This window comes from Ptychodera flava, chromosome 21, assembly GCF_041260155.1.
Source record: "Ptychodera flava strain L36383 chromosome 21, AS_Pfla_20210202, whole genome shotgun sequence".
Classification (NCBI taxonomy): domain Eukaryota; kingdom Metazoa; phylum Hemichordata; class Enteropneusta; family Ptychoderidae; genus Ptychodera; species Ptychodera flava.
In genome coordinates, this window is record NC_091948.1 from 29,340,045 (window position 1) to 29,357,102 (window position 17,058).

Sequence of the window (17,058 nt, forward strand, 5' to 3'; positions counted from 1 at the left end):
GTCAATAATATCAGTACCGACAGTATCCGGGAGGGGGTACCTCCCGGGGTTCCTGGAAACAGTCAGTCGTCGACCTCACTCTCTGCATCGGGGTTAGGATGAAGCGGTCGTTGCGGTAGTCAACCGTACTATCATTATCATCCTTGACGCCAGCCAGAATTCATACCGAAATTTTGAACCTCGTCAATATGTAGAAAATGTTATGTCTTTGATCCAACCGTATGTTTTGTCTCGCCGGTTTCATAGATGCGATTTTCCAATTAATTTGAATTTCGGACAAACTGTGGTATCAATGGAGCCATGTCGTAATTTTACGTGTCAAAAGTAATTTATGACTTATAGCATCGACATAGTCTATAGGTACAGTCGATTTTTGCTGCATATATTGGTCTCAGATTAATCTTACTTCCAACACAGATTTAAGCTTATGGAACAACTTGTTACAATATTCTAAATCTAAATCGACCATGTACTGGAATCGTTGCACCTGTTGGAAGGAGTGAATTTTTCTACGTCGTAAGGAGAAAAAAGAACGCCATAATGATCATATCAGAGTGCCCTTGTCAGACCTTTTGACCTTAAAGCTAAATGATAGGCCATTTAACGTCGTCTGTTTATATCGTTAAAGTGAACCAAAGTCCCGTAGCATTGGCAATTTTATTGGCTTTTGTTCATCGCAGCATATTTCCATAGTTTCGTTTGTTTTTGTATTATGTTGCAAAGTTTCTACCAAATAAAATCGTTTCATTGTCATGTGATGTGAATTAAGGACCAGTAGCGGCAACTTTTATGATTGTTTTCACAATGTTTGCTTTCAATGTCAAATGCAGCCTGAGTGCCTTGTTCTACTCCATAAAGCATGTTGCGATGCCCAGTATTCAGCTTGCCACCTCACTATGTACACGTGTAGGCGACATTGTTGTTTTAACAAGTGGGATCTTGTCCAAGCTAAAATTCAAATGTAAACTATAACAGTGCGTTTTAAGAATAGATGCTGTATTGACAAGATCAACAGTTGGTCATTCCAACATGCTTCGTTGAATATAGTAAAAACTTGCAATTGACATAAAAAGTGGGAAAATATCAAAGAGTTACAGCAACTTGCCCTTTAACAAAATAACTCGTACGAGTCATCATTCCCATTGCCAGTATATTTTTCGAGTTTGTGGCCGTTTGCTTATTTAAATATTTCACGGACGGTTTGGTGACATAGAAGCAATATTGCTGCTTTCTCTGTTCTTCAGTCAATCATTATCAAAATCGTTCTTCTTTCACTGAATGAATCTAACCCAACACAATGCTATACATTTGTAACAATCCGCTAACGTAAAGGAGTGCTAAACATTTGTATCAATTCGCTACTAGTTAAAAGAAGCTATTTTCAATGGCTTAAGCTCGGGGTGGCGTTGCACTTAACAAACACACCTTTTTTCAAAGCAATATTTCGTATCAAAGATGACATGAAAACCGCTTCACACTACATAGTTTCTATTTTTTTAAAGCAGACAATCTAAAATTTAGTATGGTAGCAATAGTTTGCTCGAAGGTTGAAGGGCACGCACATATTTGGGGTAGAAAACCTCAACTTTTGTGTTAATAAATAAAATTGATTTAAAAAAACTTGATACTACTTTGTAGTATTTAATATCTCATTTGAAAGTAAAGTAGACGTAGAAAAAAAGACAAAGTTTGTTTGCATTATCCATTCTCAGTCTAAATTGTAGCGGTTGAAAGACTGACATTCAAAAAATGATTAAAATCATGTTAAGCAAATTGAAATGGCTCTTATTAAAAATGTAAGAGCGTTATTGCTAAACAAAATTGTCGTAGTTTTACATAGTAATTAGGGGACGTAATGTAAAAATTTGAAAATTATTTTACAAACGTTGAAAACGGGAGAAAAAAGACAAATGTGAAACACCAACTTACAGATCAGATGGAAAGTTAATAAAACCAGCCTTCCGCTTGCATGAAGTAGATCTCCCTTTCTACATTTGAAAAGTTCAAAATGTGTAGTATAGTTTTCATTGATACTGATGGTATCTTCTTGTTTTTCGTGCCAGCCAATCAAAATACATTAAACGGTCGTAGGAATGTTCCCTAAAATATCTTGATGAACCAGTCGCCATAAATTTGTTGAATAAAAGAGAATCGAGATAAAGGGCAACTGTGCATGACAGTATCCCCCTCCCAGCCCATAATGGATGAGAGCAAACTTTGTATGACGTAATGTACGAAGCTGAGTACATTATGCAATGCAAAGTTTGTTTTAGATCTTTATGGGTCGGTAGGGGTACTCTATTGTCATTATTTTATAGTTTTGGCAATGGCAGTGAAGTGTTTGATGTAGAAACATCTGGAGCCACAATAGTACAATACTGGATAATCGGATATATTATCAATAATAATCATGGGGTGACTTCACAAAATTCACTGGTATTGACAAAGCCGTAATATAATATAAATATTAATAAGTTATGGTTGCCAATTGCAATTTCAAAAACCAACTAAATTAGATTCTCTTTCTTTGCAAGATTTTCATGACTCGCGTACATATTTGCAGCAGAATCCGACTTGGACCTCTTCGACTTACGTTTCTGTGAATCAAAGAATACAAAAGTCTTACTACATTCGCTAGAAGCGGCTCAATGATAAGATAAATACGTTTCTGACACTGAAACTCACTTGATTTTCTAGGCGTTTCAAAACCGGATGAGAGTTAAACACTTGTTTATTTTAACATTAACATTATTCAAAAATAAGCTTCTAAAAATACATTTCTATTACCTACCCAGAATTTCGACATGAATGGTGACCTTGGGGAACTTTTCACACCTGAAATAAACATATTTTACATGTATTACAGTGATATATATCACAGCATAACGTACAAGGGTATGCAAGTAACATGGTGAGATAAGAGAGACAGGCTGAAAATCAGAGCACAGTGAGAACAGAGAAATGGACGAAAGAATGAGACAATACTCTTTCGCTCAACTACCTACACACCACAAATGATGAAAAATAATTTCTTCTGTATGGTCTATCAAAATTCATATGAGCTGTTTTTATATTTTTATTACCTATGCGCGCTAAAAGCACTCACCTTGCGTTCCCTTTCTCTTTGGCGACTTTTCAACCGTTGGGGGCGTTTGCAATTCGGCGTGATGTTCTGGTTCACAAACGATGACACTGTTACTTGTGTTGTCAACATTACATACAAAGTTCACCTCATCAACGCTTCCATTTTTATCTTCGGGCCTGGGAACAGTGTCGGTGTCCAGACATGGCTGTTTCAACTTATAAGTTATTATGTCATCGGTAACACCTTCACCACCGCCAAATGGTCTCTCCATTTCTGTTTGCTTTCCTTGTCTTTTTTCTGTCAGTTGACTGATGAGTAATTTCTGTTCTTCATTCTCTCTCTCCAGTCTTCTAACCGTCGCCTCCTTGCCGATCAGTCGTGATTTCAACAGAGACATTTCTCGCGTCGCTTTCAAGTGATATAGGCTGATATACTGAGTGGTGATATCAGAATCTGTTTCCCTGATAGTTTCCTGTACACCTTCTTTGAAGCTATCATTGCATGTTCTATCTTCATCACTCATTTTCTTTGTCACCAGCATTTCTTGGTAGAAACGATTTATGTTGTCGATGTTTTTCTTCAGTCGGAAAATCGTTTCCTTTAATCCCTGTTCTTTCGCTGTTTTAAGTTCAAGTTCCTCTTCCAATTTTCGTATTTTTTCCGCCAATTCGTTGTTATGACTTTGAGCTGTTTCCGACATTCGTCGCCCGTAATCAATGACACCTCTCAAAACAGCGATCTCAGCAAAGTTTTTAGCGAATTCCGCTTCTATTTTCAGTTCATTATCGCGATTTGCGACGATTTCACGTTGTTTAGCAACCAGCTGCATCTGCAACGTTCGTACTTTACTTTGCAGTAGCTCCGTCTTTCGACAATTTTCATTTTTCATGCAGATAACTTCTTGACCCCGTTCTTCACTCAAGCCCGCAGAGGCTCTTGAACCGAAATACGCAGCGATCCCAAGCCCACCAACGGCAAGTCCGGCTAAAAGCTGTTTTGTGCTTACGTCCATTTTGACCACGGAATTTCAGACGCTACGTCAAATATCACGGTTACAATGTTCCGAGGACTTTTCAAAATATTCTTTTCCGCGTGCGCCTAGCCATTTAGTGCGCGTCACGCTTTTCGGGCCTAAATTGCGCGTGTTCTTTGCCCTCCACTAGTACAAGCCAGGGTTCTGACTCCGGCTTCGGTAATATGTAGGGCACTGGAAGCTGATTTGAAATGACCTCGAGACTAATTTAGTTCTGTTGAATATCGTGGCTTACAATAGTTATCGTTCTTGTTGACATAAACCAATTAAAATTCTTTCGAATTAGAATAACTGGAATCGAGAAAGTAGACCCACACAAGACGAGATACAGAAAAAGATCTCGATGTCTGTGTGCGAGTACTGTGTACAGATATCTTTTAAAGAAATGTTTTATTGATTTGTTATCCATAAACTAGATAAGTTTCTTCGACGGCATTATATTACCTTACCTGTTTTTGATATTTTGAGAGATATTTTTGTTTTCTGGTATTGATTCATGCAGGCTCAGAATACATTTCCGAAAGCAAACGCTATCAATAAGAGGTCAAACACAGACATTTAGGTGCCTGTCTGGTGCGTTGAAAAGGCGTTGGCACAACGTTATTGCAAGAAAGTGAAAATGCCCAAAATAATCGATAACTTTAGATCAACAACCCGATACTTTTCATATCCATCCATTAAAAAACATTAACATTTCACTTTGTCAATCAATTAGTGGTACATATCTCTAAAGTCAGCATTTCGCCAGCAAGTCACCGACTGTCACCACTCCGGCCCTTATCAGGATACACATCTTGTCATTTACATCAGGAATGACTTTCCAACTTATCCTATGTTGGAAAATGTTCAACTTTAGGATTAGTTTCCTGCAGATGTCGGTATGTAATCGTTTAGTTTATGAATCCGGACGGTAGAGTTTTTTTTTGCTAGTTGAAAAGTTATGGGAGTTAGCAACATTGACATTGACCGAGACCTGACAATTATTCTAATCCATAATTTTAAGTTTTCGATAATTTAAAATTCAAACGCTCAGGGTGTAATTGACTTCTAATGACCTAAAACAATCGCACTGGTCGCTATTCTCTGCTGTCAATGTTTGTAAATTATGTTACATTTTTTGCGGACAAAGTCTTGAGAAATATGCCAATGAAATAGTCTGAGATATTTTAGTCGTTTGCAGTCATTACTCAGCGATACGTAGTAAATGCATCATCTAAATTATCGTCAATGGATGAAACTTATACTCACAAATGCAACCTTAATCTGCTGGAAGTATATCGAATTGCTAAAATCATAGAAATTGAATGTACAATTCCCGTTCAAAGTAACTATCCGAGGTTTATAGAAATGGTGTCAAACATGTACCGTGCCCCGCTTTAATAGTTTTCGTGTTTCGTCTCTTTCCTGAAAATTCGATACCGTCAGAAGAGGTCATTGTCAAATAATTAGATTAACTTGGTGATAAGATATTTCGAAGTGATCGTGCAGCTGTTGCCATAACAACTCCAAAAGAAAATATGAACGAAACACGAACGAACGACTATTGCAAACAGGTGCATGGTTTCACACTATTATGTACAAAACCTACACATTTCCTCTTCTACGTTGACAGAAGTATGTTTACTCTAAGCTAACACGAACTCTTTAAACTTGGTATGAAGGATTACTCTGAGTATTTAGTTGATTCATTATGGACTTCAGATTCAGTTACTGCACAGTCCATGATTGGAAGGACTATCCCTCAGACGACTGCAGAAACAAAGTTCCCAGTATTTGACAGTGCATAATCATTGACAATATCATCGCACTGCAAACAAGTGTTTGAAAACATTGAATTTCGCAAAGTGCCAGTTTCCTGAAAGGAATCTTCCCGAACATGTGTCACTTTCACCCTATGTCGTCATACGCGCTTCTGCATACACACCGACCGCTCAAAACATGTGAGAAGACAAACCACAACTTACAAAAGCGTCATAACTCTTTGAATTATGCTTTTGTGGTTGATATCAAGACAAATAAAGACATAAATTACAGATTGTTTCGAAAATTGTACCTCATTTTGTACAGGTAATATTCATCTTAAGCTTGTGTACGAACAACCCATGCTGTGCCGTGCAAGATTCTGCAGAATCAATGAGTAAGTTGAATGAAATGACCAGATAGGGTAAAAGAGAAATTCTTTTACCGAAATCAGTCTACTTTTCCTTCCGATAGAAGCCTTTATAATTATTAGCATTCTATCCCTTAGATAAAGTCACTTCTTTTTGGTTTATTTATTGATATTTTCCCTCTGTAACTCTACTTTTGAGATTAAAATTGTATTTATCAATGAATTATGCTCTTTATCAAAAAGGATTAGAAAACTGAACTGATAAATAAAAATGACAATTTAGCCGGCCTTTTTCGTTTCATTCGAAGCACCTATTTTGGTTGTTCATCGACGGAAATGTAATTGATTGACATTCGGTTAAAATGCTCCAGGCTTCCTCCTTACTTGCCAAACAAGTGTAAATGGCGCGCTTAATTCGTTGCGATCAATAATTCAATGAGCTGATATGTATCAATACAAGCTGAAATGTTTGGGTAACTGTTAGGTCACCATCGTTCAAATATGAATCAATAACTTTAAATTACGATGAATCATATCCATGACTAACTAGCTACGTTACGAGACATGAGAAAGATCCAAAAGTATACCTTTTAAAACGATTTTCTAACCTCGATATCATTTAGGTTTAAGTAATCAACTGACAGTCTGAGCTACGATAATAAAAAATGAACAGTGATCGTAAATTAAAACGAGACGACACATACTCAAAAAATTAGCCCCTTTCCTTCCACATCAATATACCACTTAAGAAGATTATTCAAACCTCCATTGATGCAGAATGCAGATGCAGAATGTATTTGTTTCTTACCATAGACCCTAAAGGGTCTATGTTTCAACCAAGTTCTGTATCAGAATCCTGAAGCTTTCATTTCATACTTGTGATCTGATATCGCTACTCGATATGTATCAGCTTGTTCAGAAATTTATGATTAATGGGGCAAAATCTTGAACTATCTGAAAAAGTATCCAAACAGAGCATGACATTTTTGCATGCACCAGTTTTAATTCTAAGTACAGCGGCTAGGATTGTTTAATTGTCATCGGATATTCCACTGAAAATCTTTTAAGCTTTGAGATACCATCTCACAAAACCGGAATAGAAACAGTGTATCAATGACTTCCCGATAAACTTGTATGAATTTTGACTGAAAGTCAAGTGTACATGTGGAATGTATAGGTGAAATGTTTTTGTTAATGTAATATTTCGCAGCATATTTGGAGCTTCCTCAGCAACGCCTACATTGAAAACATACAAACAATAATTCAAAGAAGCTTGCTTTTAATGAAAGTGATTACAAATGTTTTAACTACACATAATATAATAGATAAATGCATACACGTTGCATTCTCATATACATTTATAATGAAACATTGCTAGTATTTGGCATATTACCCATTACTTTGAAAAGAAGCGCCCACCCTCTCCATAGTTATTTTCTAAATTATCTTGGTTCAAATGAATTCTAATCATATCTGTATCCTTTCCTAGTTCCATGGAAACTTGTATTCAAAGCAGTGGCCGGTACGGAGGAATCAGTTTATGATTTATGGAAAACGAAAGGAAGTCAAAACGAGAACGTAGAAGGTGCCAACCAGCTGAACTCTGACGTACATGCCCACTACAAATGTTCACTTGTCGACAGTTGGGTTACCAGTGGGGCAACTCAGGTAGGCACTGATACTCGCAGAGTCTTGCCAAAAGCAGAAAATGATCCAAGTGACGATTCCTTAACACCCTAAAGGTGTCCATCCGGGTGTGGGTCACTAGAGAAAACTAAATCGTCGATATTCACATAAACCTAACGATGAAATTTACTTCAAAACTTCAAAATTAGCCTTCAGCTGTAGTAAAAAAAAAACATGGTAAAAAGTTGAGAATCCGAATGTTTGTCCCTGAGGACACCTTACCTACCTTAAATAAAAAATTTACATCGGCTGGTATGATTTAATGAGTGACGTTCTCTATCATTAAAGTTCACCGATCACAAGTCTGTCAAAATGTCAGAGATTGTCAGAGTACTACTGACAAGATCATTATTATATGTACATGTATATTTCTGAACCTAGGCAAAAGTATCGATTTACAACGATTCTGGGATAGAAGACGTATCTGTCTATTTCAACTTAACTGAGGGCGGAAATCAGTTTGATTGGTTTAATTTGAAGCAGTATTCAAGATCGTCGTGGGATGACATTACAACAAGGAAACCAAACATATTTTCGATCCATGGGTAAGCAAAACCCAGCATCACAATTGTGAAGTCAATACTTTGGTGCTGTAAAATGCAGCTGTGGAGGTGTATAAATGTACATGTCCATCTCTGTATTTCTCTACAATGTCTTCAGAATAGCTCTGTGATGTCATCGTATACAGTGGAACCTGTTTGTTTCTTTGCGATATCTTCAAAAATGGTTGTGTGATACCATCGCTAAAGTAGCGTCGTAGTATAATCTTTCCAGTTCCGTTGATAATTGGGCGATGGAGTTTTAAGGACGGGGACTATGTACGAAAATCGACGTCTGCGCAAGTGTTGCGCAATATTTATGTCGTAACAGAGTGAGCTAAATATCGCAAAACGAGATTATTTGCGACATCTTAAATTTAGGCTGTGTTACGCATAAATGAAGGTAAACGTATAAACTTGATGAAGGTTTGTTATGAATGATCAAATTAATTATGTGACGATAAAATATTGTAAATTTTCATGATATTGGCATCGATGTGATCGATTTAAGAAGGTACCGTAAATGGACTAGATCCTGCGTATCATACCGCCATTAGCCGTCAAACTACGTCGCGCTGTCAGTGAAACTTTGTCGTTTGGTCGTGCCAGTCGGCTGAAAGTCACAGGTAGATTCACTACCAAAGCAACACAAAACAGAGCCAGAAGAGTTTCTGAGGCCCCCAAGGATAAATGGCAATCCTCTAGTCATGAAAATTTAAAATCTGATACTGCGGCCACAACGGCTGACGACCATTGCTATGTTGACTCGTGCAACTCGGTTCCGGAACCCATATGAAGTAGTCATATGTGAATATGATGAAGTCTACGATCCTTGGCGGCCAACAATCTACAGTGCTACGAGGAGAGATGGTAGGCGAATTGTTGATCTTAGTATCCTTGCAGATGGTTTATCTGGCTGCAAGCAATGCAGCATGTCGTTACGGATGACCGACACTATCGGCGAGACTCGTCATGGTCTGGGCATGGATGTAAAAACTGGGCAGCTGGCTGCTTGTCAGGTGTTGCAACCCCATTTGTAATTTTGTCAACGTTATTCCCCCTTGCCTGAGACACGGACCGAATAAAAATATTTAGGATGTAAATACCAAACTTGCAATTGGTAAGTACGAATTTTTTACATTGTTTTTTCATGCACGCGCGCGAGTGCCAAGTCTCGCGTTTACCTCAAAGCGAACGGATGGCTTGATATATTCAGTGCACAGAAACGCTAGTTTTCCATAAGCTGACAGTAACACTGGACTGGTCATAATGCGACTCAAGTGTTATATTTATGCCAGAATTACAAGCATTATTTCAAACCAGCCCAGTGATCATGTGATGTGGATCGAGTTAGCATCAATCTACACATTGCTTATATGGTCATGGCACATATTTATAGAATTTTTCAGGGACAATGAGACTACCGTTACTTCCTTTCAAAGTTTCACAGTGTCATCAATTTGGATCTGTTTAGGAAGCTATTTATGTGGTTCTGCTTATCACAAATATACCCTGAAGCGTTGGCTTTTGGAGTTGTATTCTCACACTTTCCCTGGACATGAAGTATAATTACTTCTATTCTGTGAGTTTTTGGTACATACAAGGAATTGTATCTTATGACCATAAATAATTTCAAACTGGAGTTGAGACAGCCCACTTCAGTTAACAACACAACAAAAATATTTCAAAAATTTATACTGATGTCATTGTAAACTTGTCATTGTTTTGCCATAGGTAAATGAACAGATTGGCATGTCTTCAGGGAAGTATTGTGTGTCACGTGCTTCCTATCTAGATAATCAAGAAAGAAAGAGACGGATGAAGAGCCAGACCCGGTGTGCCAAAAAACGTCGTATCAAGCTGAAGGCAAACAAGTGTTTACGACAGAGTGTCCAAGAACTCAGTGAAGGTGACACATACACAACAGGAATTGACCTTGTTCAAAGTAATTACTTGTTTAAACTAGTCCTTGTTTATAATTGCTTAGAATGAAAGTTTGGATTCAGATAGATGTAGATGAATGATATTAGAATCAATGTAAAATGACTCTAAATTGCTAATAGTTGAATGCTTCTATTGATATGGCTCCCTGCATATACTGACTTACCTTTCAACTCACTGGCATAAAACTGATGAAACATGTGCATGAAGGTCTGTAGTAAGTTTGACATTTATTGATGTGGTAATATTGTAAATGAACACACAAAAACCTAATGCTTACAATATGACATGTACCATTTCATCTGCAAGTGTGCACATAGTCATTGAGTGACCTGATGTACTCTATCATTTGCTGGATGGCAATTTTGTTATTTGCATAATTGTAGAACTAGTTACTCGGTTCATGTCTGCTTAAAGTTTGTGATTTGCCAAATACCTAAAACATTGAGCCATGGACCATAGGTTGTACTATTTTGTGAATATTCTGTTTCATTAGAAGTAAAAACTCAATCATTCATTCCCATATATTTTATCTGTATCTGCTTCTATTTTTTCATTCAGAAACCCAAGATATACAGGAGATACCTACAGAGCCTGTTCCACAACCAATAGAATTGACTGATCAACCTGTAGTGTATTTTGACCTGGAGACTACTGGATAAGGTAGGTGTTGTTGTTATCAATGTGATAATTCGCAATACCTTTAGAGGCTACAAATGGCTATTGGACTGTACACACACAGATCAATCATTAAACTGAAGCAAATTTTTACTGGAAACAGAACAAGTTCATCCATGATTCAAATTTCTGCCAGCATTGTTTTAATGATCATGACTTGCTTATCAAAATCAGCAATGGTTTATAGACAATAGGCAGATGACATTATCTTCATACCAACAAGCCAATCAATGCCTCAAGTGTCAGTTTCAGTTTATTACTCATCTCCCAGGGCAAAGTCTGACTCAGCAAATGAAATTATCATTGAAATTTACAGTAATCCAAAATAACATAAACAAATTATCTTGCCATTTGTCATGAGTTTTTTTTTCTTTTCAGCAAGAACATCACACATAACACAGCTTGCAGCTATTGGACCAAAAGGGTGTCTGAATGTGTATGTGATACTTAGGATTCCAATAAGTGTACCAGCATCAAGAGTGACCGGTCTGGCAATGAAAAATGGAATCCTAACACAGAATGGAAAACCTATCAGTGCAGGACCTGTAAAACAAGCATTGTTGACATTGTGTGACTTTCTTGGACCAGAACCCTTGTATTCTGGTTGGACATAACATCAAGTCATTTGATTGTACAGTTTTATATAATGCTGCTGTAGCAACAGATATGGTTGATCAATTGTCTTCACACATTGCTGGCTTTGTTGATTCGTATAAAGTCTTTAAGACCTCATATCCTGATTGTTAAAAGTACTCACAAGTGAGCTTGTTTCAAAATTTGTAGGAGAAAGTTACAGTGCACATGATGCTTTAGCACATGTGAAAGCTTTGAAAAAACTTATTGAAAAGGTGCAACCATCTTTTGATGAGTTTACATTTACATGGGAGTTTGTGAGGAGTCTGTAGAGCATGCAAAGGCAACAAGCCTAAACATGCAAACCTTGCATACTCTTGTACTCAAAGGTGTATAAGTAAATGTATGTGTAAGAAAATTGCAAGCAGTGGCCTTGCTACGGGCCATTTAGAGCTTTCATTCCACAGGAAAGGTGAAGAAGGCATTGAATTGTTGTTGAAAGTGAAAAATCAAAATAGAAAAGAAAGGGTGACAAAATCAAAACAAGTTATCAATAATATTTGTAAATTTTTCTCTCACAGAATCAATACTGTATGTCTAGCATCATAACTTTGAAATTTATGGAAAACTCCATGCTGACTTGTGTTAGATATTTTATAACTTTAACTGTTAAAGTTCTCCTGACATGACAAACCCATCTCAATTGCATTAGCAAACTTAAGTATACATAATAGGTGAAATAAATTCATTACTGTTGAAAACTGTATTGTTGACCCTAGAATAAACACTTTTTCACCCAATCACAGCGATTTGAAAGAACCCACCAAAAGACCTGAAGTGCTCTTTCGGTGATCTTACAAATACGGAAGTGACGCAAATACAAACACAGTACCGCTGAGCCTAGCCAAGACTGTAGACGTCCCTAGAATTTGGAAGATTATCATATACAAAAAGTTCTGACATGCCAAATTGCTGTATATGTATCGCAGTAGAGTGCTCAATGTTTCCAAGTGATTGTGTTTCATTACTTCAGTTTTCAAAGACCCAGGATTATTTGAAATCTGGCTTGCAAGTGCTGTGCCTGAAGCAGAACTGGACACCTATCCAGCACCCGCAACTTGTGTTGTGCATGCAGTGATCATGCATTCGAGGCTGCTGCTTCCAAATCTGCACCAGATCTGAAACAGTGAAAGCTATAGTACTAGGATTCAAATACTTTCTGCCATTCTCATGGTTAGGAATTTGCCTTGCGAGGCAAAACACAAAACATGTTGAATATTTTTTCAAAACTTCCAAAACGAAAAACACTAAAAATCACCCATAAACGAGAATGGCTGAGCAAGCAGCCTCAAGTATGAGCAATTAATTTTGTATCCATGTCTATAGTAGCTTCAGGGACTTTGGCCCTATGTTTTCCTCAGCTGGTTTGGAAATGTCACTCATGTCAACACTCTGTTCACTAACGTAGTCATACCGGTATTCCAATTACAAATTTTTCTTATAACTTCAAATCATTTTACACATTGGAATATCTATTTGCAGATAAACCAGTCATTTGGAGGTCATTTACAGGTCATGCAGAGCTGTTGAGACAATACTGAAAGATTTTGTAGAATATTTATTGTACATACTACGCTTGGTATTATGCATCTTGGTATTATGGCATCTAAGTATGCCTTACTAAACAATCTATTGTATCTTGATATACTTTTAGTGTGTATGCACAGTTGGCTTGGTGATTCATTCTTCATCTTTTAATCATTCCAGAGCAAATAAGTAAATACAGCATAATATTTATATTGATATAAAATATTTATCATATAATATTGATTATATAAGAAGATATCATATTATGATGTAAGTATATATGAAGTAAGCAATAAAGCAACATTATCAATCAGTCAAACCATGCTTATGCTCCTTTTTCTACACTGTGTAAAGGACACCCTGTAACTCAAAAAATAACACTTGAAACTTCCTCAATATTTGTTGACATATAACCAATGCAACAACATAAGCAAAAATCAGAATAATGGCAATATTCTCTGATAATTTTTGAGCATGTACTTTGCTAAACAATTTTTCCCTCTTGTTTTTGTTGACATAATTGATCAAAAAAACAATATATTCAAAAATCAGAAAAATGACAATATTCCCTGACAGGTTTGGAGAATGATCCTTGCTGAAATTATCAAAATGGGAGAAAAAGGCCCCCTTTGTAGTTGAAAAAGCATTGGTTAGGGTAATATAGAACCCCCTAACTCAAAAAGTAGCACGGGGACCCCTCTTTTTCTGTTTATTTTTGTTGACATAATTGTTAAGAGCACAATATATTCAAAAACATCAAGAAAAATGACAATATTCCCTGATAGGTTTTGAGCCAGATCTTAAATGAAACCATCAAAACATACGAACAAAAGGCCTGTCAGTAGTTGAAAAAGCATGGGGTTAGGGGTAATATAGGACCCCCTAACTCAAAAAGTAGCACGGGGACCCCCCTTTTTCTGTTTATTTTGTTGACATAATTGTTCAGAGCACAATATATTCAAAAATCAGAAAAATGACAATATTCCCTGACAGGTTTTGAGAATGATCCTTGCTGAAATTATCAAAATGGGAGAAAAGGGCCCCCTTGTAGTTGAAAAAGCATGGGTTAGGGGTACTATAGGACCCCCTAACTCAAAAAGTAGCACGGGGACCCCCCTTTTTCTGTTTATTTTTGTTGACATAATTGTTCAGAGCACAATATATTCAAAAATCAGAAAAATGACAATATTCCCTGACAGGTTTTGAGCATGATCCTTGCTGAAATTATCAAAATGGGAGAAAAAGGCCCCTTTGTAGTTGAAAAAGCATGGGTTAGGGGTAATATAGGACCCCCTAACTCAAAAAGTAGCACGGGGACCCCCCTTTTTCTGTTTATTTTTGTTGACATAATTGTTCAGAGCACAATATATTCAAAAATCAGAAAAATGACAATATTACCTGACAGGTTTTGAGCATGATCCTTGCTGAAATTATCAACATGGGAGAAAAAGGCCCCCTTGTAGTTTAAAAAGTATGGGTTAGGGGTAAAATAGGACCCCCTAACTCAAAAAGTAGCACGGGGACCCCCCTTTTTCTGTTTAATTTTGTTGACATAATGTTCAGAGCACAATATATTCAAAAATCAGAAAAATGACAATATTCCCTGACAGGTTTTGAGAATGATCCTTGCTGAAATTATCAAAATGGGAGAAAAAGGCCCCCTTTGTAGTTGAAAAAGCATGGGGTTAGGGGTAATATAGGACCCCCTAACTCAAAAAGTAGCACGGGGACCCCTCTTTTCTGTTTATTTTGTTGACATAATTGTTAAGAGCACAATATATTCAAAAATCAGAAAAATGACAATATTCCCTGATAGGTTTTGTGCCAGATCTTAAATGAAACCAGCAAAACATATGAACAAAAGGCCTGTTAGTAGTTGAAAAAGCATGGGGTTAGGGGTAATATAGGACCCCCTAACTCAAAAAGTAGCACGGGGACCCCCCTTTTTCTGTTTATTTTTGTTGACATAATTGTTCAGAGCACAATATATTCAAAAATCAGAAAAATGACAATATTCCCTGACAGGTTTTGAGCATGATCCTTGCTGAAATTATCAAAATGGGAGAAAAAGGCCCCTTTGTAGTTGAAAAAGCATGGGTTAGGGGTACTTTAGGACCCCCTAACTCAAAAAGTAGCACGGGGGGACCCCCTTTTTCTGTTTATTTTTGTTGACATAATTGTTCAGAGCACAATATATTTATAAATGAGAAAAATGAGAATATTCCCTGACAGGTTTTGAGCATGATCCTTGCTGAAATTATCAAAATGGGAGGAAAAGCCCCTTTGTAGTTGAAAAAGCATGGGTAAGGGGTAATATAGGACCCCCCTAACTCAAAAAGTAGCACGGGGACCCCCCTTTTTCTGTTTATTTTTGTTGACATAATTGTTCAGAGCACAATATATTCAAAAATCAGAAAAATGACAATATTCCCTGACAGGTTTTGAGCATGATCCTTGCTGAAATTATCAAAATGGGAGAAAAAGGCCCCTTTGTAGTTGAAAAAGCATGGGTTAGGGGTAAAATAGGACCCCCTAACTCAAAAAGTAGCACGGGGACCCCCCTTTTTCTGTTTATTTTTGTTGACATAATTGTTCAGAGCACAATATATTCAAAAATCAGAAAAATGACAATATTCCCTGATAGGTTTTGAGCCAGATCTTAAGTGAAACCAGCGAAACATACGAACAAAAGGCCTGTCAGTAGTTGAAAAAGCATGGGGTTAGGGTGCTTTAAGAGCCCTTAACACTAAAAGTAGCACGGGAACCCCCCTTTTTCTGTTGATATTTGTTGACATAACTGATCAGAGCACAATATATGAAAAAATCAGAAAAATGATAATATTCCCTGACAAGATTTGCGCATGTTCTTTGCTGAAAGTATCAAAATGTGAGAAAAGGTCCCTTAACACTTGAAATAGCATGGGTTAGGGGTACTTTAGGACCCCCTAACTCAAAAAGTAGCACGGGAACCCCCCTTTTTCTGTTTATTTTTGTTAATATAATTGATCAGGCCACAACATATGCAAAAATCAGGAAATTGACAATACTTTTAATTTTGAGTAGACCACCACCTTAAGTTACAGTGTGTGTATGCAAAAGTTAATAGGAACATGTCCATTGGTATACCCAATTACTTTGGAAGAGTTCAATGAAAATATCATTTTAATGTCGACTTATATTCTGTTTGTGTCTGTCCTTCCTTTCATCTGTAGTCCATTGCCAAGTTCAGGCTATGCTGATTACATAGACTTTATCATTAAATTCAGTGAAAACAAAAAATGCTAAGGCAGATCGTTCCTTGTATTTTATATCACACAGGATAATCTCAGTGTGCGTAACAGAATTTTAATAATAATCGTGTGCAACAGTATATGACGTTGTTTGTGTAATCATAGACCCTAATATTTTTAAGGGTCTATGGTGTAATGCTGATTTGTGTTGGCAACTACGAATATATGTATTTGAAACATTTACTTCAAGGAACAACAGTGATAGTCATTTCATGATCTCTGACTACGAGAATACAACATGTGATTCATGGACTTGGCTTCAAGTTGAAGAACCTGACAGTAATCACGACTGTTCGTGGAAACAAGGAAAGGGAGATTATCCGTATTTCATATATTCCATGCAATCAACAGCTGTATCTGGCAACTCAGGCATGTAAAGTATTCCGTTGTCTTTAAAGAATTTTACTTCAGAGGAGACACATCTCTAGAGTTCATTATTCACGAGATTTTCATTTTCATCTTAGTAGTGTCATCAAAATTGCTCTTAAAATAGTAAAATATGTAAGAATCGTCTATCATGGTCATGTGTATTTTGT

The 17,058-nt window shown here is 36.9% G+C and overlaps 1 protein-coding gene and 2 long non-coding RNA genes across 3 annotated transcripts; 2 read left to right on the plus strand and 1 right to left on the minus strand.

The window, feature by feature from the left end:
* Positions 1 to 2,286: 2,286 nt before the first annotated feature.
* Positions 2,287 to 3,546, minus strand: LOC139120997 (uncharacterized). The gene is made up of 3 exons (XM_070685576.1): positions 3,107 to 3,546; positions 2,792 to 2,835; positions 2,287 to 2,597 (listed from the first exon to the last, which is right to left on the minus strand). Exons 1-3 carry the CDS (start codon positions 3,480 to 3,482, stop codon positions 2,508 to 2,510), a joined length of 510 nt encoding a protein of 169 aa, XP_070541677.1. The 5' UTR covers positions 3,483 to 3,546; the 3' UTR covers positions 2,287 to 2,507.
* A 4,177-nt stretch (positions 3,547 to 7,723) lies between these two features.
* On the plus strand, positions 7,724 to 16,885 carry LOC139120998 (uncharacterized). Its single transcript, XR_011549190.1, has 3 exons — positions 7,724 to 7,896; positions 8,296 to 8,459; positions 16,713 to 16,885. It is a non-coding gene; the product is annotated as an uncharacterized lncRNA (long non-coding RNA).
* On the plus strand, positions 9,014 to 13,286 carry LOC139121957 (uncharacterized). Its single transcript, XR_011549372.1, has 4 exons — positions 9,014 to 9,573; positions 10,188 to 10,398; positions 10,956 to 11,057; positions 11,451 to 13,286. It is a non-coding gene; the product is annotated as an uncharacterized lncRNA (long non-coding RNA).
* Positions 16,886 to 17,058: the final 173 nt, after the last annotated feature.